Genomic DNA, 26,096 nt, shown 5'->3' on the forward strand with positions numbered 1-26,096 from the left:
ACCGGGAGTGAAATCAGGTGCTCCAGAAGGGTAAGCATTTCCTGCACCGTATACGGCACCTGTCGTGTTATTTCTTTGTAAACTGTAATAAGTACATGGCATGATTGTACAGTGGACATGTCTGTCTGGCAGGTATCATTTGACCTTGACCTAATATTTATGATGCATTGGTCAACGTTAAGTTTTTGTGTCGATTACTTATAGCAAAAGGTCAGCTATATTTGTGTGTATGTAATAATTAAAAGATACACATGTCTGTCTGACAGGTATCACCTGACCTTTAACATTGATCTGTGTTACGTTTTTGTGTTTTGGTCTGCTTTTTTCTCAAAATATACACAACAGGTCATATATATTTCGGGTTTATATAACAAGTGTAAGGTGTAAATGTATGTTCGACAAGTCTGATTAAAATCAAACCTCTCAGCGCTCCGTTTCTGATATGGGAGCCAGGCGACATATCAGAAACGGGAGCGCTGAGAGGTTTGTTTGTAATCAGACTGCCGTGTGACACGATTTATCTGACCTAGACCTTACTGTCATTGATCTTTAAAATGTTAAGTTTCAGTAAATAGTTATCAAAGGTACCAGGATTATAATTTAGTACGCCAGACGCGCGTTTCGTCTACATAAGACTCATCAGTGACGCTCATATCGAAATAGTTATAAACCAAACAAATACAAAATTGAAGAGCATTGAGGATCATAAATTCCAAAAAGTTGTGCCAAATACGGCTAAGGTAATCTATGCCTGGGATAAGAAAATCCTTAGTTTTTCGAAAAGTTCAAAGTTTTGTAAACAGGAAATTTTCAAAAATGACCACATAATTGATATTCAAATCAACACCGAAGTGCTGACTACTGGGCTGGTGATACCCTCGGGGACTAAACGTCCACCAGCAGAGGCATGCTTTTAATAAATCTTTTATCTTTAAATCTTTCAACATAAAATTAATGGTCAGTAAAGCAGGTGAGACATTTCAGCGTGTGCTACTCATTTTATTTGGTATGTTTGTCAGATACTGTAAGCAATATGCTGATTATATTTGATGCATGGTAGGAAATTCATTCATAATAAGTGAAGCAGCCATGACATTTTAGAGATTGCACTCTTTTTATTTATTCAAATTGTAAAGCGAAGGGTTTCAGGAGAATGTTTTGACTTTAAAAGAAAGCCATAAAGGCAGAGGTGAATTAGAATATTTTTTTGGTTTGAGAAATACAAATTGTGCAAATCACTCTGACGGCTACAAATGTGTTGAAATGTCATTTCAATTTACATGCCATAGCTAATTATTTTTTTAAAAACATAATGGTCGGGAATATTCTACTAGCAGGCGTGGATCCTGTCACTTTGGAAAGGTGCTTCCATCACTTGTTCATGCTTAGGCTATGGCCAATAAGTCGTGATAATGAATTTATTCAAGAGCAAACATGAACATTACACGCAATAACTTGGTATGGATTTAAATCTTCAGAATAAGACTTTTCTGACTTCGGCCACATATTCTTCAGTATTCCTCTTCTTCCTGTGTGGTCCTTTCAAAAATGTGGATATTCTGTCTAAAGCTTTCAGTTTTAGATAGTATTCCTAGAAAGAAAATATTATATGCCTTAAAATGTAATTTGTAAAGAGTGTCTTTATCTAATTGGCTTCATGAAAAAGACAAACTTTCAATGACTCCTATGTATCATTATGATAATTATTTTTTGCAAGTCTATTTTGTATATTTTTATAACAGAACACCATATTTATGAGAATATTGATATTATTAAGACATGTACTGTGATACATGATGCTTCAACATCAATAGCAACTTCAGTCATTCTAAGTCAGAACTTTTGTTAGAAGATTGCTCTATTTTCAAAATAGCATGATGGTCTAGCTATCATTTTAAGTATAAAGACACTTCAATATTGTTAACATATATATAATATACATGTATATCTAATTATACAAAACCAACCACTAGCTCTAATTAAAAATTATGCCATTAATTTCAATTTGATTTTCTTAACTTATTAAAGTTCAATAATTCACATTTAGCATGTTAAAAATCTAAATGTTTAGATGCCCATATAGAGATTCAAATTCATCACTAGAACAATTTATGACAGGAAAAGAAATTATGTGACTGAATTTGATTGTGAAATAAGAAGATGGTAAGACCATTTGATTTTCAAGAGGTGGAAGAACATAATGAAACAGTATCAATTTAATTTTAATTATTTGTAATAAAGATAGATCATTACAAAATAACTTTGTGTTTTATAGCCCTGCAAGATCATGAAATATCTAATGAACTAATCGGCTACACTGTTAAAGTCGTGCTTAAAAATTAAACACTTGTATTGCATGCTTAGGATTGCGTTTAATTTCTAAACACATTTCGTAGAAAGCACATAAAATGTAAACATGTCTTGAATTTTTGAACACTTTTAAATGTGTTTTAGAATGAAATTGTTTCGGAATAAAACACTTATTTCAAAACTAAAAACGATTCTAAACACAATCATAAACACATTGTACTGAGATACGTTTAAACCAAGACATGTATTACATTTTAATGTTGTGTCGTTGTTCACCTCTTATATTTAATGCGTTTCCTTCAGTTTTAGTTTTTACCCCTAATGTTTTTTTGTCCATGGATTTATGAGTTTTGAACAGCGGTATACTAGTGTTGCCTTTATGTAAAAAAGGTACACAAAAGATGTTCTTAGAATTGTGTTAAGGATCTAAACACTATTTTTAAAGTGTATTTGAAAGATATACACTCATGCTTTATCGATATAAATACCTTCAGTTTAGGGTATGCATCTATTAATTCCATTCCAAGGAATTCTTCTACAGCCAACATGCACTCAAGCAGCCCTAAATCCGCAATACTTATACAATCTCCAACGAGGTATTTTGTAGTGCAACTTTTCAAAATCTAAAATCATACAGTAATGTTCAAAAATATGTATTGTTCTCAATAAAACTAAAAATCGCTAGATTGTCGAATTCAGTTATGGACTCTACTACATAGCCACCATCTAATGACCCATGGCTTATTTTGGGACTTTTTTTTGATAAAAACAATGAAGCAAATAGTAAAATAACAAAATTATCGAATACAAAGGAAAATCTAAAACGGAAATTCCTATATCAGATTGCAAAATCAAAAGTTCAAACACATCTAATGAATGGAAAACAACTATGATATTCCTGACTTGGTACATACATTTATAGCTTTATAGCTTGTTGTTCGGTGTGAGCCAAGGCTCTGTGTTGAAGACCAAACTTTGATTTTAATGGTTTACTTTTATAAATTGTGACTTGGATGGAAATTTGTTTCATTGTCACTCATACCACATCTTTTTATATCTATTTACTTTTGTAGAAAAATGATGGATTAAACCTGCCAAAACTCAACCTTACCCGGTACTTAAATTTATCACTCGTTTAAAAAAATGAATCCACAAATATATAACATGTATAATGAAAGCATCTAGTAGTTGACTTTGCTGTACTTTTTTTTTTAGGTATCTGCAAACAGTGCATCACCTATTTTTTTTTTTTATTCATTTAATTAAACTAAAAGGTCGACTCAGTTTTTTAATCAAAATATTCTCAAATAATTTGTTTTACTAAATAGAATCCATAGCCCGATTGTTATAAACCTTGGATCAAAGCTGATTTATACAGAAATAGCATCTCAAGAAATGAGTATTTAGTTGTAATTCCGTTCTTAACTGATATCTTGATTCAACAGTTTTACGGTTAACATTGAACTTATAGCATTTGCCTGTACCAAGTCAGGAATATGACAGTTGTTATCCATTCGTTTGATGTGTTTGGACTTTTGATTTTGCCTTTTGATTTTTGATTTTCCTTTTTGAATTTTCCTCGGAGTTCAGTATTTTTGTGTTTTTACTTTTGATTAGGGACTTCCTTTTGAAATTTCCGAGGAATTCAATATTTTTGGGATTTTACTTTTATTTATATGTATGCTGACTGCAGCAATGGAGACATAGGGTTAAGTTGAACCCAGCACAAGTTTGGCTGTCGTATATTTACTGTTTTTATTTTATTTTCGGAATGGATAAAGTATTGTGTAATGTAGAGAATATACTGCACATGTACTTTGAAACGATTATACCTTTTCATATACAGGAAAATATTTTGGTACCATAACCTCTTTAGCCTTTTTCAAACATTCGTTTTCATCTGTGAAGACCATAGCTACGAAAACTGCATAAAAGTCCCTAGATCCTTCATAGTACATGTCTACTCTATAATAATGGGAAACATACTGAACATAGTGAAGTACAATATGCAATATTTATGATAAAGGTACGTTTTATAAAATTCTGAGAAATAAATTTCAGTCTGAACATTTAAGACCGAGACAATGTAACCACATTTTGTTGGGTTAATTTTTATTTAACTAAATAGTTCTTCTTCAACCAATGCATATGCACCCATGTTTCACTGGGATCCCAAAATAACTTCTCGATAGTTTCCGTTTCTATGCAAGTTGAATTGTCGTTTGATTTTGTTGCACTTCAGTGTTTCTGTTGTTTTGTTGTTTTCCTCTAAAACTTTATGTGTTCCCCTCGGTTGAAGTGTTACCCGAATTTGTTTTCGCTAAATCGATTTATGACTTTTGAATAGCGTTATATACTACAGTTGCTTTTATTTAACTTACTTGACAGCCTCTTGATCGTTTGAACCATACATGTTGTATTTCCTGGCTAGGTATCTAGCAATAGCTCCAGTCTGTACCAACTCTAAACCATCTATCTCCAGTAAGGGTACTTGATTGTATAGCAATTTACCACCTGTAATATGTATATTCGTCAATTATATCATTGCTTACAGAATGTTTGTCGTTTTAGACATAATAACATTTATAAAACGGGAGCATTGTTTACTACACGTTTTGTTCATGAAAAAATAGTTTGAAACATATTTACAATGAAGGAGTTGTTGACCATTTGAAATGAAGTGAATGTAGTCTATTCCATAGATATAATAGCCTTTATACCAATGTCTATATTTATCGCACCGCGGGTAAATTATCACGTCGAGATTGGTTTTACGCCCTATGAGACCATAGGGGGCTAGTAAATTTCATAGGGGGTTCATGACGCGTTAATGGTGACTTCATATATTAATGTTGTTGTGTTTCATTGTTTATTGTATAACTTGTATAAAATAAATTAGATAACATCACATACTCATTAAGATGTGAACATATACTGTTAGCAATAAATAGAATAAACCTATATAAAGCTCCAAAAAAAGTTACGAGTAATGTTCTCGAGACTACAAAAACTCTACCATAATCAAAGTACAAAACAAAACACACAAAGATATAGCTACGGTGCAAACACCACTAGAGAGGTTCCTACAAAATTAATTTGTGAAGTGAGCATCAACAAAACAAATATTAATGATATACGTTGTTCTTTCACAATGCAGCTGACAATTAAAGAATCACTGAACTGTAATAACTGTATGGATAATTAAAAGTAAAACTTACTCTTTTTCAACTCCTCCCATTGTTCTTTGCTGGTAAGATATTCCTCGGCGTACTGAAAATATAAATACATGTAGTAAGACGAATTTCTATGAAGAGTTCCATGTAATAGAAAGGCATAAGTAAACATGTATACCAAATGATTAAGAGAGAATCACATGCCATAACCTAATGATCTTGATAAGTTTGCAGAACATCTTCAACATCTTGTTGTAAGGAGTCTTGAAAACATTTATGCATGGCAAACCACAGTAGGAAATATGACCCTTAACATTGAATCTTTAAGAGTTCACTAGCATTTTGTCCTGAAAAAATAAGGCAACAGAACATTCCTTTTTCACTGGTATGTGAGATATATAATATCAATTGTAGCATATCCCATCATCGAAAACACAGTTTCTCTTACTAGGTACCACATTGCTTGTTAAAAATTAAAATAGCCGTTACTGTTTTTCATCTTATCAAAACTCATTTATCTCGAAGATGAAAATGAAAATCTTCCTGAGCATTCCAATCTGCCTTTATCTCTAACAGGTTGACATGCTGAGGGATAAACTTCTTTGTCGACTGACTTTGGGTACAAACAAAAAATTGAAAACAAGAATGTGTCCCCAGTACACGAATGCCCCACTCGCAATATTATTTTCTATGTTCAGTTGACCGTGACATTAGGGTAAAAACTCTAATTTGGCATTACAATTAGAAAGATCATATCATCGGGAACATGTGTACTAAGTTTGAACTCGGTTGGACTTCAACTTCATTAAAAACTACCTTGACCAAAAACTTTAACCTGAGGCGGGACAGACGGACGAACGGACGGTACAACGGACGGACGAACGGACGCACAGACTAGAAAACATAATGCCCCTACACTATCGTAGGTGGGGCATAAAAATATTTCCATATCCCCATTGAGACACATTTAAAAAACAAGAACCAGAGAATAAGAACAAAATTGAAGGGGAACGTAATGAAATAAATTGAGTCTCTTTTACAACCAATCATTAGTGAAACAGAAGAGATTGAATTACTGGGATTCAAAATATTTCGGTCATCCCGGTTTTTGCGCAAAAATTACAGGAAGTACAACTGAGTTGGGCCCATAAGTAAATGAGGAAGGGTCCATGTTTATACAAATGCCATACAGCCAAGCATTCGGTGGAACACAAAAGGCTTATTCATATATTTATCCACAACCTCTCTTATAGCCTGCTGAATCGCCACAAAAATTAATATATATTCCGAGGGAAAACTAAACATTCTTGTAAGTTGAATACTGCTCCTACATACACATCATATTGGGTGTGACTGAACTCTCAATTGTCTATAGATTGACCACTAGACCCACATCTACATGGAGATTGACTGTTTGAAACAACTGACGTTGCAACAAAACATGTGGCATTTTTTTCTCTCAAGGCCACTCGACCGAACACATGCATATCACAAACGGCTCATTTCAAAAATATCTAACGGCAGCCATTACTAATAAAAGACTTGGGACACCCCAATCCTTATGTCATAGTCTGAAAATCTGTAGTGAAAATATTTTGTTAATGAATCCAAGGATATTAGAGCTTATTTTCACAAAACTTGTGTGTACATTGCTTCCATTTTTGGTATCAGTCTGGTTGAACTATACAATTAGTAGATATTTTCATTAAAAGTTGGAACTTGCAGAGCTCCGGTTAATATTGGCTTCGCTAGGTTTAAATTTGTAACTAGCCTCGGATTTTTTTCTCTCTCAAAATCCATTGACAACTTTTGAACAGCAGTATACTATTCTTGCCTTTAATTACCAGAAGACGCAACTCTAAGTATGTCGGTTGAGGTCAGAAGAGCTGAAAAAATAAGGCAACAGAACATTCCTTTTTCACTGGTATGTGAGATATATAATATCAATTGTAGCATATCCCATCATCGAAAACACAGTTTCTCTTACTAGGTACCACATTGCTTGTTAAAAATTAAAATAGCCGTTACTGTTTTTCATCTTATCAAAACTCATTTATCTCGAAGATGAAAATGAAAATCTTCCTGAGCATTCCAATCTGCCTTTATCTCTAACAGGTTGACATGCTGAGGGATAAACTTCTTTGTCGACTGACTTTGGGTACAAACAAAAAATTGAAAACAAGAATGTGTCCCCAGTACACGAATGCCCCACTCGCAATATTATTTTCTATGTTCAGTTGACCGTGACATTAGGGTAAAAACTCTAATTTGGCATTACAATTAGAAAGATCATATCATCGGGAACATGTGTACTAAGTTTGAACTCGGTTGGACTTCAACTTCATTAAAAACTACCTTGACCAAAAACGTTAACCTGAGGCGGGACAGACGGACGAACGGACGGTACAACGGACGGACGAACGGACGCACAGACTAGAAAACATAATGCCCCTACACTATCGTAGGTGGGGCATAAAAATATTTCCATATCCCCATTGAGACACATTTAAAAAACAAGAACCCGAGAATAAGAACAAAATTGAAGGGGAACGTAATGAAATAAATTGAGTCTCTTTTACAACCAACCATTAGTGAAACAGAAGAGATTGAATTACTGGGATTCAAAATATTTCGGTCATCCCGGTTTTTGCGCAAAAATTACAGGAAGTACAACTGAGTTGGGCCCATAAGTAAATGAGGAAGGGTCCATGTTTATACAAATGCCATACAGCCAAGCATTCGGTGGAACACAAAAGGCTTATTCATATATTTATCCACAACCTCTCTTATAGCCTGCTGAATCGCCACAAAAATTAATATATATTCCGAGGGAAAACTAAACATTCTTGTAAGTTGAATACTGCTCCTACATACACATCATATTGGGTGTGACTGAACTCTGAATTGTCTATAGATTGACCACTAGACCCACATCTACATGGAGATTGACTGTTTGAAACAACTGACGTTGCAACAAAACATGTGGCATTTTTTCTCTCTCAAGGCCACTCGACCGAACACATGCATATCACAAACGGCTCATTTCAAAAATATCTAACGGCAGCCATTACTAATAAAAGACTTGGGACACCCCAATCCTTATGTCATAGTCTGAAAATCTGTAGTGAAAATATTTTGTAAATGAATCCAAGGATATTAGAGCTTATTTTCACAAAACTTGTGTGTACATTGCTTCCATTTTTGGTATCAGTCTGGTTGAACTATACAATTAGTAGATATTTTCATTAAAAGTTGGAACTTGCAGAGCTCCGGTTAATATTGGCTTCGCTAGGTTTAAATTTGTAACTAGCCTCGGATTTTTTTCTCTCTCAAAATCCATTGACAACTTTTGAACAGCAGTATACTACTCTTGCCTTTAATTACCAGAAGACGCAACTCTAAGCATGTCGGTTGAGGTCAGAAGAGCTAACATTTGGGACCGCTCCTGATAAAGGTCAGAGGATTTTTAAAGGATTTTTATTTACATCTCTATTATTGTTTACACTCTCTTGAAATATATTTGGTTCTGACATTGGAAGGGTTATTACTTTATTTTAGTCCTTTTCATTTTAAAAGCAACATCTTGGAGATGTAAATTCCTCCTAGCATTATTAGAATTCACAGGTAGTCAGTCGAGGGCTGTATAGCCAGCCAAGATTGTTAAAAAATTCCATCATCATTGGGCTAAATATTCTATTTCATGTGTTACTAGGTCGGCTTCTTTATATCGCTCGTAATTAAGTTCTATTTTGTATTCCTAATTACTTCTGTATTTTGTAGGGCAGATTTTTTTCATCCCGTCTTACAGTTCTTAACAGGTCACTATATTCATTCCTAGATTGCTGCAATCTTTTCCTCTCCATAATATCAAATAGACGTATATACAGAGATTCCCTAATTGATTGATTAGTGCTTGTTAACTCATTATTTGAACAAAATGTGCTAGTACAAATTACAATTTGTACTAACTTTGACTAAATTCACTTTTAACTTGTATAATAATTTATGGTATGGATTTTGTAATAAAAAAAAGCATTGATATTATGCGTACAAACTATAGAAATTTTATTTTATGACCACATAACAAACCTTATTAACAAAATACAAAAATACCAAGATGGAGACAAGAAATGTAATGATACATACATACATGCATGCCAATTAAATCTGATAGTACAATAGAAATTGGCCCCAGTAACCATTCTGACAGTAGAATGGAAATTTGCTCCAGTCACAATTCTTTTAGTATAATAGAAATTGGACAGATTGACAATCAGGATGAACAATTTTTCAGTATGATCGTGCCCAAACTGATCCTAGTAATACCATAGGTGTAATAATTGAACCTCGATAATTTGGGTACTGCATTTGAACAACTGAATGAATTTCAACAAGATATTTGTTAAGAAATCAAATTGAAGCTTTTAAAGACATATCTTTGTAAGAGCCAACGGTTCACGAGCTTCATCTTTCGCTACACTGTAAATCTTAGTGTTAATTAATAGAACACTTCTTGGACGCTTTTTTGTAACACATTTTGAACGTGTAATGGTGTTCCAAATGTTTACACTAGTGTTCATCAATTGAATGGGTGGTGTTCAGTTTTTTATGCCTTTGTGTTTCATTTTTGAACACTTGATGTTAAAGACCTTAACATTAGTGTTCAACGATTAAACGTGTCCGGATGTTCAATAAATAAAGACAACAATAGTATACCGCTGTTCAAAACTCATAAATCCATGGACAAAAAACAAAATCGGGGTATCAAACTAAAACCGAGGGAAACGCATTAAATATAAGAGGAGAACAACGACATAACACCGAAACGTAACACACACAGAAACGGACCAAGCATCAGACAAAACACCACGAGAATAACAAATATAACATGAAAACCAAATATTCAAAATCTTAATACGTCGACGCGTTCAACAGCCATGAAACACTTTTTGAACACACATAACATGTTTTAAAGCCAAAATGTTAAGATTCAGAACACCAGACGTTAACATTCAGAACAGTTGACATAGGTGTTCAAATTGATGGTGTTCAAATGTGGAACACGTTCTATTGTTAAGCGTACATAATTTTCCATAAGTACTAAACTTAATTAAACTGTTATAAAAACTATATTGAATCAGGCAAAATACAACAATAAAACATATTTTAACAAGTAATTCTTTATATAATCAAATGAGCATATATGTAAGAAAAGTGCACAAGAATACTTTATGATATCACAAGTAACAGTCAGTGAAATCACATACATAATGTTTTTAAACCGACTTAAATATATCACAAATGATTATTTTCTTCTACATGACAAGATATAGTTGCCACATCATGTGTTTCCTAACCAAAAAAAACCATGACAATGTGATAAGTAGATAGTTTATGATATAGATATTTGTCACAATGAAAGTTTAAAAGTTTGCAAATTCCAACAGTTCTTGTACGATCACACACAATGTACGCTCAACTTTTCAGGGCATCTTTACTTAAAACTATCAACTGGGTAGCATTTTATGTGTTATCGTCAACTTCCAATGTCAAAATCCTCCACAACAAGTAATGTCTATGAGCCTATATATCCTGCAAAATAAAATTTAGAATTAATAGAAGAGAGTTTTTTTTATAAAGCATCAAATTATGCAATAGTTTTTATGCTTTAATTTCGATATATACTAGAGTACAAATTGATATGCTATGGCGGTGAAATGCAAGTTTTGACATTATAAATTACATAAGTCGATTTCTTGACCTAAGGTATACAGATATAGAAATGATACACCTACATAAGCTATTAATATACATATATTGTCATACCTTTTTTACATCTTTCTTTTTTCCAACACTTTATAGCATGCAGAAATGACATTCTAGGGCTTATTGGTTTCTAATTCAAACATTCCAATCAAACGATTGCTGCAAATAACAAAATGCATTTTCTAAGTCAAAAATGGTGTTCCATATGTTTACACTAGTGTCCATCAATTGAATAGTGTTCATCAATTGAATGTTTGGTTTTCAGTTTTTAATGCCTTTGTGTTTCATTTTTCAACACTTGATGTTAGAGTTATTTAACACTTAGCGTTCATCAATTGAATATGTGGTGTTCAGTTTTTAATGCCTTTGTGTTTCATTTTTGAACACTTGATGTTAGAGTTATTTAACACTTACGGTTAATCAATTGAATGTGTGGTGTTCAGTTTTTAATGCCTTTGTGTTTCACTTTTGAACACTTGATGTTACAGTTATTTAACACTGAGCGTTAATCAATTGAATGTGTGGTGTCCACTTTTTAATGCCTTTGTGTTTCACTTTTGAACACTTGATGTTACAGTTATTTAACACTGAGCGTTAATCAATTGAATGTGTGGTGTTCAGTTTTTAATGCCTTTGTGTTCATTTGTGAACACTTGATGTTACAGTTATTTAACACTGAGCGTTCATCAATTGAATGTGTGGTGTCCACTTTTTAATGCCTTTGTGTTTCATTTTTGAACACTTGATGTTAGAGTTATTTAACACTTAGCGTTAATCAATTGAATATGTGGTGTTCAGTTTTTAATGCCTTTGTGTTTCACTTTTGAACACTTGATGTTAGAGTTATTTAACACTTAGCGTTAATCAATTGAATATGTGGTGTTCACTTTTTAATGCCTTTGTGTTTCATTTTTGAACACTTGATGTTAGAGTTTTTAACGCTTAGTGTTCAGCTAATATACGTGGATGTAAAAAATCATTATTTATTCTGTATAACAGACAGACGATCACAGACTGGTTATTCAGCAGTTTAGAAAATCATCAGAACAAAGCTGACAGTTATTTACGTTAAATACTGTTCTTTAATTCGTCTTTTATGTTGAATATTGAAAATTTGAATATAACAGTTATAAATATTTGACAAATATATATCTGACATGAGAAAATAACAAGGAAGCCATCGAACTACCTATGGAGATTATCCTAACGTGTTACTCACTTCTTTCGTGTTCATGTGAGAAAGAAGTCCCTTCTCCAGTTCTCCTCCTTATGTGTATTCTTTCTTCGTTTAACCGCCTAAATCACCAGCCGATATCTGTTTTCGGTATTTGGTACTCTGGTATATATTTTTTTAACGCGAGGTGTTCAAAATTTCGAACGATTTGAACACTGATTGAACATGTCATGTTAATAAACTGAACGGATCATGAAATACAATAAACATCGACATATTTTTATTACGATATTATCATAATAGGCCTCATTGATATGCATAATTATGTCACTTAGAAGTAAAACTAGTAATGATAATAAAATAAGATCATAAACTATACATTTATGCCAATTTGGAAGTTTAATATTTCACAATTACTAAATTATTTGTCAAAAAATCACACGTGTACATTCAAATTTTAAAATGAAATTCTTTGTAAATTTGCCAATTGGAAGGATAGAAAATCGGACAAACAACTATCTTCTTTTTAGATCAGAATTTGAACACCGGTGTACACTGTGTCTGAACACACATGTTAATATTTTTAACACAAACGTTAAAACTTTGAACATGCTCTAAGCATGAACATATGACGTTGAAATATAATGAAACATCGCACGATACTGGTGTCACCTAACGTTACACACTCAAAGACGTAAGACAAAATAAAAACGTTGGAATGCATGTTGTTCAGATGGCTTTTTACAATAAATTTTATAAAGGATTGATTTTTCCCCTAATAAAGGATTATTTTATTTCTTAGATAAAAGATGTTAAGCTGTAGTTTTATTAACAAATTAAAAATAAAAAAGTAACTTGAATTGAAACCATTTAATTATATACATTTTAATTATAAAGGCAATCGATTTCTTTTTTTTTGATGGATAAACTATGCACTGCAAATGCATTCATTTTTGCGAAAAGACTACGACATATCTAGCATGGCAGTTCTGCACAAATATATGCAAGGGAATCAGCGGGAACAATTATTAAAGCTGTTTTTTTTCTATCAATTTGTATAATAGCGGATTCGACTATTATAGTCCGGAAAACATTTCAGTTCTGCGAGGAAATCTCTCTCCCCACCCCCTTCTTTATGAATCGGTAGAGCTTCAACATAAAACATTAATTTTAAAGTTTTCTTATTAAGCAACACAATAAAATAGCCGTATTCCAAATCGTCTGTGAAACCCGCAATAATGACAATTAGACGGAACGTTAGAAGCATATTTTATTTTTAAAATAACGTCAAAATCGTACGGGGGGACATTGTATCGGACATTTTAGTTTTATCTGATATCTCGTATATTAGATTTAATTTATGGGAATTTAATATAAAAATAAAGATATTTTTTGTACTTTTATCTATTATAATGTTTTTTTATGTAACGAATGACACTGTATTAAATAAACATCATGAAAAAACAGAAAACGTAACCCTACGTTTAATTTGGTTTGAAGGGGACAAAATGTCGGACATTGGTAATCAACTCGAATAAAAAGAATTTGTTTTTGAAAATTCCTGATAATTGCGTGAGGCGAAAGTGTGATCTTTGTACATAATGCTAGTATAAGAATTATTTACTTTCGACATGGGGATTGCTCTGGAATTCCCTTTTTGGAACAATTAAAAGTAAATTACGGCAACCTTTCTTTCATGGGACACATAATTTGTATCATCTTGATCCCTTTTTTTTTCTATATTTCCGTCTTTTCGGGAGAGAAAAATCGACATCACGTCATCGCCCACTTATACATTGCTTGTTCTAGACAAACTTTTATATCGTTTGGTAAAAAAACCATATGTTTTTTACGGTATTCAGAATTTCACAGAACTAAAAGTGTAACGCGGGACAAGAAAATCATATTGCAAAATAAAGGTTTTATTGAGTTTTAATTAATGTAAATGGTCTGTTACATATACAAAATTGCAATAATCCGAAAGAAGAGTTTTAAAGCTTTAAAATGATATACAACACTTTATAAGATAATTTTTTATGTTTAAAAATTAACAAGATGAATGTGTCTTGTCCGTGATTTAACCAAAGTAACACCAGTAGCGTGCGACGTTTCTGAACATTCGGTGTACACATTTTGAACGCGTCCGGACGCGTCAGGCGTCAGGTAGATTTACAGTGTATGTGAAGCACGTAAAAGGCGTTAACAAATTTGTGGTCAGAAGTTTCTTTCGTATAATGTACAGGAGTTGCCGCACTTCTAAATGTTTATGTTAAAAGCAAACGATGTTGTGAAATTCCCTATGCCAAAAATCAGTCATTTGCTCAAACAAATGATGCAGAATTACTTTTGTATTTTGTAAATAAATTTATTGTGTGGTCATTGATTAAAAACTTGATAGTATGTATAAAAAAAAGTAAATTAACAAAAATACAAAACTGCAACGGACATTAAAAAAACGGAAAGACCTTTATAAAATGCAAAATCAAAAGCTCAAACATGTCTGAATGGAAAACCATTGTTTGTAGATAGTAGATGTGTTTGTGTTCTGTTAAATTGTTCCTTTTAAAATTGTTATACGATGATGACTGATGTACCCATATTTCAAGTTGACCATTTTATTTATTGTGTCTGTTTAGTTAACGCATCAATGTAAATATAATGGCATTTGATAAGACTGTCATCAAAGTGAGAGGGTTAGCGCTATAAAACCAGGTTTAATCCACCATTTTCTACATTTGAAAATGCATGTACCAAGTCAGGAATGTCAACAGTTCTTGTCCATTCGTTTTTGATGCGTTTTGTTATTTGATTTTGTCATGTGATTATGGACTTTCCGAAATGATTTTCCTCTGAGTTCAGTATTTTTGTGATTTTACTTTTTGTCATATACCGGACTTGGTACAGGCATTACCTTATGTAGAAATAGTTGATTAAAAATGGTCTCAAGATCTTTCAACGATTTTTTTTAAATATCAAATTCCATTGCTATAATTTATGTTAAGTTATGTGTGAATTTTAGTCAAATCTTGTACAGGCACATTTTGTACACAACATATATAACAGTGAATTATTGCATCTAATAATACAAATCTTAAAGAAACAACTTCACAAACATGAATATTTTAGAACTACCTGGGAGATTTATAACTGAGAATATTTTATAAGGCAACTTATTTCATATAGCAATCCTATGAAACTATGTTATGTTAAGGTTCATTGTAACAAACGGACAAATCATATGGCTTTTGATGGGCATTTTTTTCTTCTTCATGGGTGTAAAAATTAACTAAGTTGTGGTACAACTGTGAGATGCTCCCTCAGGTAAAAACCGGTTTGTTTTATTTTGATTGTCCTAATTGACATAGACAAGAGGTATTTTAACTAACTCACAATTATAGGTGAGTTAAAGAAGTGAGTGAACAGTATCAAAGTGATTCAGGTGTTTGTTTGTTTTTACACATTCTGCAAAGGAAAAAAATGCCTATCTAAAACCAAGCAAGATTTCATCTTTCTGAAGCTAAAAATGCATTCAACTTAACTTTTACATATCAATAGTGGTCACTGGATGCTAGGCCTTAAAACTTTCCAAACAGCACAAGTAAGTCTGTACACAGAGCAGTTTATGAGGTGAAAATACGGCCATACTGGTCCATTTGTTATGATGAACCTATCTTAAGGTTCATGTGGATCATATGGCTAAAATGGCCGTATTTTCACCTCAAAATTTACTCTGAGTACAGACAAACCTGCGCATCTGTAAAAAAATTGAGGCATAGCATGCCCCAGATAAATGAATTTTAAGTATTTTTTAAGTTTTAGAAAAATAAAAAATTACCAGGATTTTGCCGTGCACTTTTTTTCATTCCTCCAGAAGGTGCTAAAATAAACTAAGTTGGGAAACAGGTTTGAGAAATTCCCCACAGGTAAAAATTAAAGTGAGCATTTTTAATTGACAATAGATACCTGACAATAATTGGTTAATTAAACTGTGTACCTGAGTGGACCGTATCAAGGTAAACTCAACTGTTTGTTAATTTTATCATCTTCTGCAGAGACGAACAAAAGTGTACAGCAAAATCCAGTTAAGTTATGAATTTTCTAAATCATACAATGCATTTGAATTCTATTTATCTAGGGCATGCTATGCCTTAAAACTTTCCCAGATGCACAGGTTTGCCTGTACTCAGAGAAAATTTTGAGGTGAAAAAACGGCCATTTTAGCCATAGGGTCCACATGAACCTTAAACACGGTAGTGATAACATTGTCCTAAATATTAACTTATATATAACCTCCATTTATAAAATGTGAAAAATTGCATGACAATCAATCTCGGAAATTATATGTCTCGATCTGTGCGAAGGCCTAGACAGATTTAAGTTTTAATTATAACACAGAAACACGAAATTTTGCGCTGAAGACACTTTTTCGTCAGACAATTTATTTTCTTTACAAAACTATATACCTGTAATATAAACGTGCTACACAAAACACATCGTACTAACGTGTATTTAAATTTACTTTACAAATGTTGATAATTTTGATAGTCTTTAACATACCTCTAACCCTGCTTCTGCCAAAATGATCCTGATTATTTCCGCTTTACCCCTGCCATTAGCATATGTTAGTTTTGTAGACATGATACCGATTGAAACAGTTACTATATGTTACATTTATATATGTAAATCCCTTTTTCTATTTTTAGCTATTATATTTTTCACCTGAGTTCGTCCTTAAATTTTTCTTCGGATCATTTTTTTTACGATATTCAAACCTCATCTGCATTGACAGTATTTCTTTAGATTGAGAGAAAATTCATGTTTTTACAGTTATTGATATTCTAAACTGTCTTTAGTACAATCATATATACCTATTTTAGGACTTTATATATGGGAGAATTACACAAACAAATAAAGTTAACTTCCGTTTGTTTGTTATTTCAAACTTAAGAAATAAATGATATATATACAGGCTATACTTTATTGTAGTTATAACATGTGTAGGCATTATATTCGTGATTATTTTTGCCCGAGCGACAGTGAGGGCTAAAACCAGTGGCGGAACCAGAACTTTCCCTAAGGGACTCTGACTGACCTAAATGAGGGGGGAGGGCGCTCCATTCATGCTTCAGTGATTCCCTATATAATCAACCAAATTTTTCCCACAAAAGGGGGGGGGCGGCCCGCCAGCCCCCTGGATCCGCCTATGAAAACACACGAATATAATGCCTACCCATGTTACACAGGCACTTGTCTCAAAAATATTTTTCCTATATACCTTAATATAACACTAATTAAGGTATATAGGGGGGAAAAACTGAGACAAGTGCCTGTGCCATGTTAAAACTAAATAAAGATAATAAAGTAAAGCTTGCAAAAATTATTTCAATTCTGATAAGGACAATTAATTTCTATGTCTGATGTGTGTAAATGTAGAGCGTTTGTGTAGGCTCTTCCGTGAACCTGTATTTTTTGTTGGTTTAAAACAAGCAAACTACTGGCAACATGATTATTTTAGTTTGAACAGCCAACAAGAACGGATGTCGTATCTTGATAAATATACTGAGCAAAAACAGTTTAGCAACACTTTTTTTCAATTAATTTTTTTATTGTTTCTGCAAAATATTTTTGTAAACATCGTTTTACCTATAATGGTTTACTTTTTAAATTGTTATTTGGATGGAGAGTTGTCTCATTGGCACTCACACCACATCTTCCTATATCTAATCATTGATATAATACTGGGGTCTACCTGTTATTATAAACATGCAGTCGTATTTTTTACCGTGTGATTGATTTCGCGCCATTCTAGTCTCGATTATCCAGACGCTCCATATGCACAGCTATTGTTGGCTGTAAGAACGATAACTCTGGTGCATCGAGACTAGCGCCATTCAAGCTTTGCACGTGTAATTGATATTTTACCTTCTGTACCTGTACTTTTAAAACAAAATGTGAAATTTGTATTTCACTAACGTTCAGACTTCAGAGACATACCATTGGTAGGAATAACACATGAACATTAGAAAAAAGAAAATGGGGGCGTCCACCAGGCCTCCCCGAAAATGGCCATCAGTAAGCTGTGGGAATTGCTGATGCCGGATTGAGTGATGCCGACGTCGCGGCTCGATTTAATGTGCACAAGTCAACAGTTTAGAGACAAACAAACAGATATCGACAAATTGCAACTACACAGGATAGACCAATAACTGGTAGACCCAAAAAATATAACATCGAGGGAGGAGCACTACCTTCGCTTAACTCGAACACGTGACAGTTTATTCCGGCCACAAGAGGAGTGCATATGCTTAGGGCAGCTAATGGGTTGCTTGCCACTCCTTAATTTATGCACGTGGAGCATGGATGAGAAATTGATTTTGAATAGCACTATATTCATTTCTGCATTTTGACCCTACTGCGCTCAATACAAAGAAATATCTAGTGAATGTGAGTAATAAACATGCATGTTGCTTCTGACATGTAATAATTCAATTTTGTAATTATTAAAATTATATGTTGTTAACATTTTAAAATATATTTGTTGCAAAACCTTTTTGGCTCAGTATTTGTCAATTTCGAATTACAACATATTACAGTCATGAAACAACATGTTCATCATTATTAAGAAAATATCATACACATAATATTTATTCTAAATATTAAGCAATTGAAATATAGTGTGAATATTACACACTTTCATTCACGATCAAAAACACTAACTAATATAATGGTAACCTCCTTAATACTAATTAAACAAAATTTCATGACAATCTATCCATGAAATGTTGTAACGGTATTCAGGCCTAGAGTAAGACAAAATATAATTTTGAGTATCCTCCCTTTAAGGTTCCACTAAAGTCAAAATATAGGACACTTCATAAACATCTAAACTTTGCCGGTATTTTTCAACCTATAATGAATAAAGTCATAAACTATGAAAACATATGTTCATTTAAACATACTTTACATGTACACACAGTGTAAATTGTAAATAAACTTTAAATTGTTATGTTGTGGCCAAACCGGTTCTTGGGGTGAACACTAAATTTTCAAGAAAATCTGCAGGCCTGCAAGACGACTTAATTTGCTTAAAATTGGTATGGATGAATACTGTAACATGTAATGCAGGGCAAGCTAATGCTGATTTGTCACATACATATGTTTTAATGGCATATTTGTCCAATTTCTGTATTGTACCTTCCATATTCGTTCACTTAGATACATATAATTAACTAAAACTCGAAAATCAATACATTTTATAAAAAATCCACTATGGCTTGCCCTGCATTACATGTAATAGTATTCGTCCATACCAATTTTAAGCAAATTAAGTCGTCTTGCAGGCCTGCAGATTTTTTTGAAAATTTAGTGTTCACCCCAAGAACCGGTTTGGCCACAACATAACAATTTCAAGTTGTTACATGTCACGTGTTCGAGTTAAGCGAACACGTGACAGTTTATTCCGGCCACAAGAGGAGTGCATATGCTTAGGGCAGCTAATGGGTTGCTTGCCACTCCTTAATTTATGCACGTGGAGCATGGATGAGAAATTGATTTTGAATAGCACTATATTCATTTCTGCATTTTGACCCTACTGCGCTCAATACAAAGAAATATCTAGTGAATGTGAGTAATAAACATGCATGTTGCTTCTGACATGTAATAATTCAATTTTGTAATTATTAAAATTATATGTTGTTAACATTTTAAAATATATTTGTTGCAAAACCTTTTTGGCTCAGTATTTGTCAATTTCGAATTACAACATATTACAGTCATGAAACAACATGTTCATCATTATTAAGAAAATATCATACACATAATATTTATTCTAAATATTAAGCAATTGAAATATAGTGTGAATATTACACACTTTCATTCACGATCAAAAACACTAACTAATATAATGGTAACCTCCTTAATACTAATTAAACAAAATTTCATGACAATCTATCCATGAAATGTTGTAACGGTATTCAGGCCTAGAGTAAGACAAAATATAATTTTGAGTATCCTCCCTTTAAGGTTCCACTAAAGTCAAAATATAGGACACTTCATAAACATCTAAACTTTGCCGGTATTTTTCAACCTATAATGAATAAAGTCATAAACTATGAAAACATATGTTCATTTAAACATACTTTACATGTACACACAGTGTAAATTGTAAATAAACTTTAAATTGTTATGTTGTGGCAAAACCGGTTCTTGGGGTGAACACTAAATTTTCAAGAAAATCTGCAGGCCTGCAAGACGACTTAATTTGCTTAAAATTGGTATGGATGAATACTGTAACATGTAATGCAGGGCAAGCTAATGCTGATTTGTCACATACATATGTTTTAATGGCATATTTGTCCAATTTCTGTATTGTACCTTCCATATTCGTTCACTTAGATACATATAATTAACTAAAACTCGAAAATCAATACATTTTATAAAAAATCAACTATGGCTTGCCCTGCATTACATGTAATAGTATTCGTCCATACCAATTTTAAGCAAATTAAGTCGTCTTGCAGGCCTGCAGATTTTTTTGAAAATTTAGTGTTCACCCCAAGAACCGGTTTGGCCACAACATAACAATTTCAAGTTTATTTACAATTTACACAGTGTGCATATGTAAAGTATGTTTTAATGAACATATGTTTTCATAGTTTATGACTTTATTCATTATAGGTTGAAAAATACAGGCAAAGTTTAGATGTTTATGAAGTGTCCTATATTTTGACTTTAGTGGAACCTTAACGATACATTACCAAATATATTGTCAATATATAGACAATATTTCACATAGAAAAAATAAATTGTTCTAGCCTATACTGGAATTAAATCATAAACATGCATCAGCAAAATATAATACTAGTAATACTTTACTGAAAGTTTGCCCTTATTTGGGACACTATTTCATGGGACAATAGTTTTGCTTTACAAAATTACACCTGCAGTGTTCATATAAACGTGTTATTCACAAAGCACCTTAATAAAGTGTGTTTACTTTACAAATGTCGATAATTTTAAGATTGTCGGTAACATATCTCTAACCCAACTCCGGCCAATGCGATCCTTATTATGTCCGCTTTACCCCTGCCATCAAAATAGGTCAGTTTTGCTGTCATTACAATAATGTTCTGGTATTTACGGATTCTAACGAGTATGAAGTAACAGGTAGTTTCTTTGGTTAGATTCTGTGTTAGCTCAACCATGAAATCATTATTATTTATATTACGTAAGGTACAACAATCCTTTCGGTTGAGGCAATAGTTAAGCAGAGAACCAATCAGAACTAGTGACAGAATATAAACATTGAAAAACTAGTTTGACATGTCAGTTTAAGAATAAGTTTTCAAATATAAATTTATATAATTAGTGATGATTATAAGTTAATGCACACGCATGTTGTAGGTGTGTTTGATTTGTCAATTTTATTTCAATCACTGTTCATTTATAAATCCAGTAATGTGTATGTACTTCACATAACTTCTTTATATATATGTAAAACAAACAAAAGCTATTAAATTTTGGTCATGGCAAATACATAGACAAAATAGAAATAATGTAAACTCGACAATATTATAGACATAAAATACATATCATGATGTTAATATCAGATTATTACATGGTATTTTTCATATTGCATGTATTATCAGCCCTTGGTTCAATATCAGCCCAAGAGCCGCATGGCTCGAGGACTGATATTGACCGAGGGCTGATAATACATGCGATATGAAAAATGACATGTTATGATCTTTTTATCATATGCTTCAACAGCATGAATGATGAAAAATGATATGAAAAATAACATATTCATATTTTGATCCTTTTACGTGGTTCAAAAATAGAAGTTCAAAGAGTGAAAAGTTCACAGACGTCGGACCTTAAATTAAGTACATTCAATATGAAATCTTTCTATATGACTCAACAGAGAAGAACAATATTTAAATATGGACGAATCGACAAAAAAATACATAATAAACACTGTTTGGAAATTAACATTTTTGAAGTAACTCTCTAAATATTGTTTGAAACTTTGAAAATGCATTTTTTTTAATAATTTGTGTGTTTGTTTTGTTTTGTTTTGTATGCTTTGTTTTGTTTGTTTGTTTGTTTGTTTGTTTTTTGTTTTGGTTTTTTTTTTACACAATATACTTTCCAGTATCCAAATAATTGTTTTGTACACTACTAATTGTAATTTTTTTCCTTGGAAACGTAGCATTGTGGTGTATTTTCCGGAATTTGCCGAGTATCACCGGAATGGCATGCGATAACGTTACGGAAAGGCATGTGATAACAATCGAAGCATGTGATAAACTTTTCATATCAGCCCGCTAAGCATCAATTCGAAAAATATGGAATTTACGTTCATTTAATGCTATTAACATACAGTAAAATTCATAAGTTATTTAGTCTAAGTATATGATAAAGTAATTTTACACATATACATGTACCGCTATCAAGGAAACTTGTTTGAATTTTGTTTTCTTGAGAGGATGTCTGTCCATTTCTTGTATTGTTTCCAAACGTAAGGAAAGATTCATCTTCGTTAGCCAATGGTTATGAGAGGAGGGAGTTGCATCGTCACCCTTGGCTAGCGAAAACGGAAAGATGTGTTATGATTGAATAAAGCAATGTACACTCATGTAGAGACTAAAGGTGTAATTACTTGTATTTTCTGAAGTCATTTATTCTAAAAAAGCTCCCATTTTTGTCATATACCTCCTGCATGATTACACTTTTTGTTTCTCAGAATGAAAAAGAATAAACAATGATAATAAGTATTCAATTATTTTCTAATGCGCCTAGATAATCAAACACGCAGTAAATTATATTATATATATAAAATTGAAAATGGAAATGGGGAATGTGTCAGAGAGACAACAACCCGACCATAGAAAAAACAACAGCAGAAGGTCACCAACAGGTCTTCAATGTAGCGAGAAATTCCTGCACCCGGAGGCGTCCTTCAGCTGGCCCCTAAACAAATATATACTAGTTCAGTGATAATGGACGCCATACTAATTTCCAAATTGTACATGTACATATATATAATCCTTCAAAATTATAGCAAAAGAAAAAAAATGACAAGAAAAGGAATAACTTTTAAAAATGTGTTTGGCCAGTCGTGATCGGTTTTTCTCAAAATCGGTAATACCGAACTTTATTTGTGTAAAATATTACTATGTCTTTTTCGATTCGAATTTTATTTCTAGAAAATAAATAGCAACTCTATTGATTCCACAGTGAACAATAACAAATATAAAAAAAACCTTTGATTGCCAATGAGACCACTCTCAACAAGAGAACAAAATGACACAGAAATCAAAACCGATAGGTCACTGCATTGCCTTCAACAATGAACAATGACCATACCGCATAGTCAGCTGTAAAAGAGTCCGGAATAACAAATGTAAATCAATTCAAACAAGGAAACTAACGGTATAAATTACGACCAAAACAAAAATGAACGAAAAACAAATATGTAACACCAGATCAAACGACAAGCACTGCAATACAGGCTCCTGACTTAAGACAGACACATGCATACAGAGTGTGACGGGGTTAAACATGGTAGAGGGATGCCCTTCCACCTTACCCTGGGACAGTGGTATAATAGTACAACATAAGAACGAACTATAAAAATCAGTATATTTATGTGTTTTTATTGATATTTTTGGATAAATTATAAGAACGAACAATAAAAATCAGAATATTTATGTGTTTTTATTGATATTGTTGGATTAATTATTAAGGGAGTAGCATGAAGAGCATGATAAGCATTATTATAATATTATAATACTATGATTTTTTTCCTAGCTAAAGGCCTAGGTGGTATATGGAGCGCTAAAACTGTCTCCTCTCTCCTTTTTATTATAATGAAATGTTTATTGAATAAATGCACATTTATACCCCAATGGGGTTGAAGGCATATATAAATGAACACAATACATCATACAAAAATAACAACAAAAGAACAAACATTGTATACATATAAGTATCTATCATGCAGTTGTTGAGTCCACTCTCCTCAGTGACCATGACTTTTTAACAAATGAAGCCGTATACTGCATAATTGACGGACAAGAAAGACATAAAACCAATTTATCCACATTATCCATATTATCTATATCAGAATAGGTATTTCTAACTTTCTGCAAAAATTCAAGTCTCAAATCTTTATTTTTAATACATGTAAATAAAAAATGTTCTTCATCATCTATTTTATTTAGACAACAATGTTGACATAAACGTTCTTCCCTTTTTATATTTTTGTATCTACCCCTTTCAATTTCCAAAATATGGTCACTTACCCTTAATTTAGTAAATTTTTTCCTTATTTCAAAGTTATTCTCTTTAAGTAAATAAGGCTCTGCATTTATTATTGTATAATGTGATTGTGTCGTACATAAATTTATGATAAAGTGTGCATATGGTCTTTTGTGGATAGTTGTCTCATTGGCAATCATACCACATCTTCTTTTTAATATATGTGATATGCACTATCCTAGTACCAGCCAGAAATTTTTCACTTATGTCTTCTAACAAAATAGTCACTTATAGCTCAACATAACTACTAGAACATTGTTTAAAAAGAAAGAAAAAACATGTTAAATCTTACAATTTTGCTTTCAAGTTTGCAAAAATGAGGGAGGCGTTTTTTTCCATATATTATTGAATTAGTTACTTTACATTACATGTCATGTGTGGTACAAGTTACATAGAGGAACCACAACGCGACATTTCTTTACAGATTCCACCCCCTTCCAATCTGCTCTGGCAATCGGGGTTTATTACATTGAAATTTAAAAAGAGAAAAAAAATTGAACATTTTCGAACCAATTATTCTTTAAATTAAAACACAAGTTTAGACGTGTATGATATAAAAAAAAACACAAGTTTAGACGTGTATGATATAAAAAAAAAACACCATCCGATTCGATTCTGTTACATATTTGAAATCTACGACCATCTTTTGAATTTTGAATATACGCAATATTGAATTTAAAGAAACAAAAAGACAATTGAGTGCAATGATACTTTATTTTAGAAATCCTTGGCCAGAGAAAATGGATTTTGAAAAGAATGATACAATCATTAGCGCCTTATTAGTTGGCTTGAATTTGCTTCTGTTCATAATAATTCCTTGTCACAAAGAGTTAACAATGATTAATTAACGACAAAATGGAATATTGACACAGTGACTTTTCCCCTGTTTTAAGAAAAAGATGACACATACCCATTATTTCTTTTTTAATGATGTTATACTGCTAAAACTGATCCATCAAAGAAACCTCGAAGGTTGCCTACTTAATCAACAGTTCAACAGTATAGATAATGATATTATTTGTTCTTTAATTCTCAGTAAAATATTACTCCAAATGTTGATAAATCATTGTAATTTGATAAAAAAAAAACCTTGCGCTTTGAACATCAATCATGTTATGTTACGACAAATCCGCAGCAAAACACATTGACCTTCTTTTGTAGCAAATGTGTAAGACTTCGAAAAAATGATGACATAGTTTGTTATTAAATTATCAATATTTGTATACTACTGGAGTCATATTAATATGGATCATAAATTTGTAACCAAACAAGCGATGCTCTTTGAAGTTTGATTATCTTTATCTTATAAGAAACGTGTTTCTGGTATTAATATAATGTTAAGGAAAATGTTA

General features: G+C 32.3%; 1 protein-coding gene across 2 annotated transcripts; it reads right to left on the reverse strand.

Moving 5' to 3' along the window:
* Positions 1 to 1,404: 1,404 nt before the first annotated feature.
* LOC134687162 (glutathione S-transferase alpha-4-like) lies at positions 1,405 to 21,546 on the reverse strand. 2 transcript variants are annotated; one of them, XM_063547209.1, is made up of 6 exons: positions 21,459 to 21,546; positions 5,529 to 5,580; positions 4,692 to 4,824; positions 4,143 to 4,275; positions 2,799 to 2,933; positions 1,405 to 1,591 (listed from the first exon to the last, which is right to left on the reverse strand). In XM_063547209.1, the coding sequence occupies exons 1-6, from the start codon at positions 21,537 to 21,539 to the stop codon at positions 1,475 to 1,477; spliced, it is 651 nt and encodes a 216-aa protein (XP_063403279.1). In that variant the 5' UTR covers positions 21,540 to 21,546; the 3' UTR covers positions 1,405 to 1,474. The 2 variants fall into 2 exon arrangements, with proteins under 2 accessions (XP_063403279.1, XP_063403278.1); XM_063547208.1 differs by lacking the exon at positions 21,459 to 21,546 and adding an exon at positions 16,981 to 17,136.
* Between the last annotated feature and the right edge of the window lie 4,550 nt (positions 21,547 to 26,096).

The sequence above is a fragment of the Mytilus trossulus genome, chromosome 10 (assembly GCF_036588685.1).
Source record: "Mytilus trossulus isolate FHL-02 chromosome 10, PNRI_Mtr1.1.1.hap1, whole genome shotgun sequence".
Classification (NCBI taxonomy): Eukaryota; Metazoa; Mollusca; class Bivalvia; order Mytilida; family Mytilidae; genus Mytilus; species Mytilus trossulus.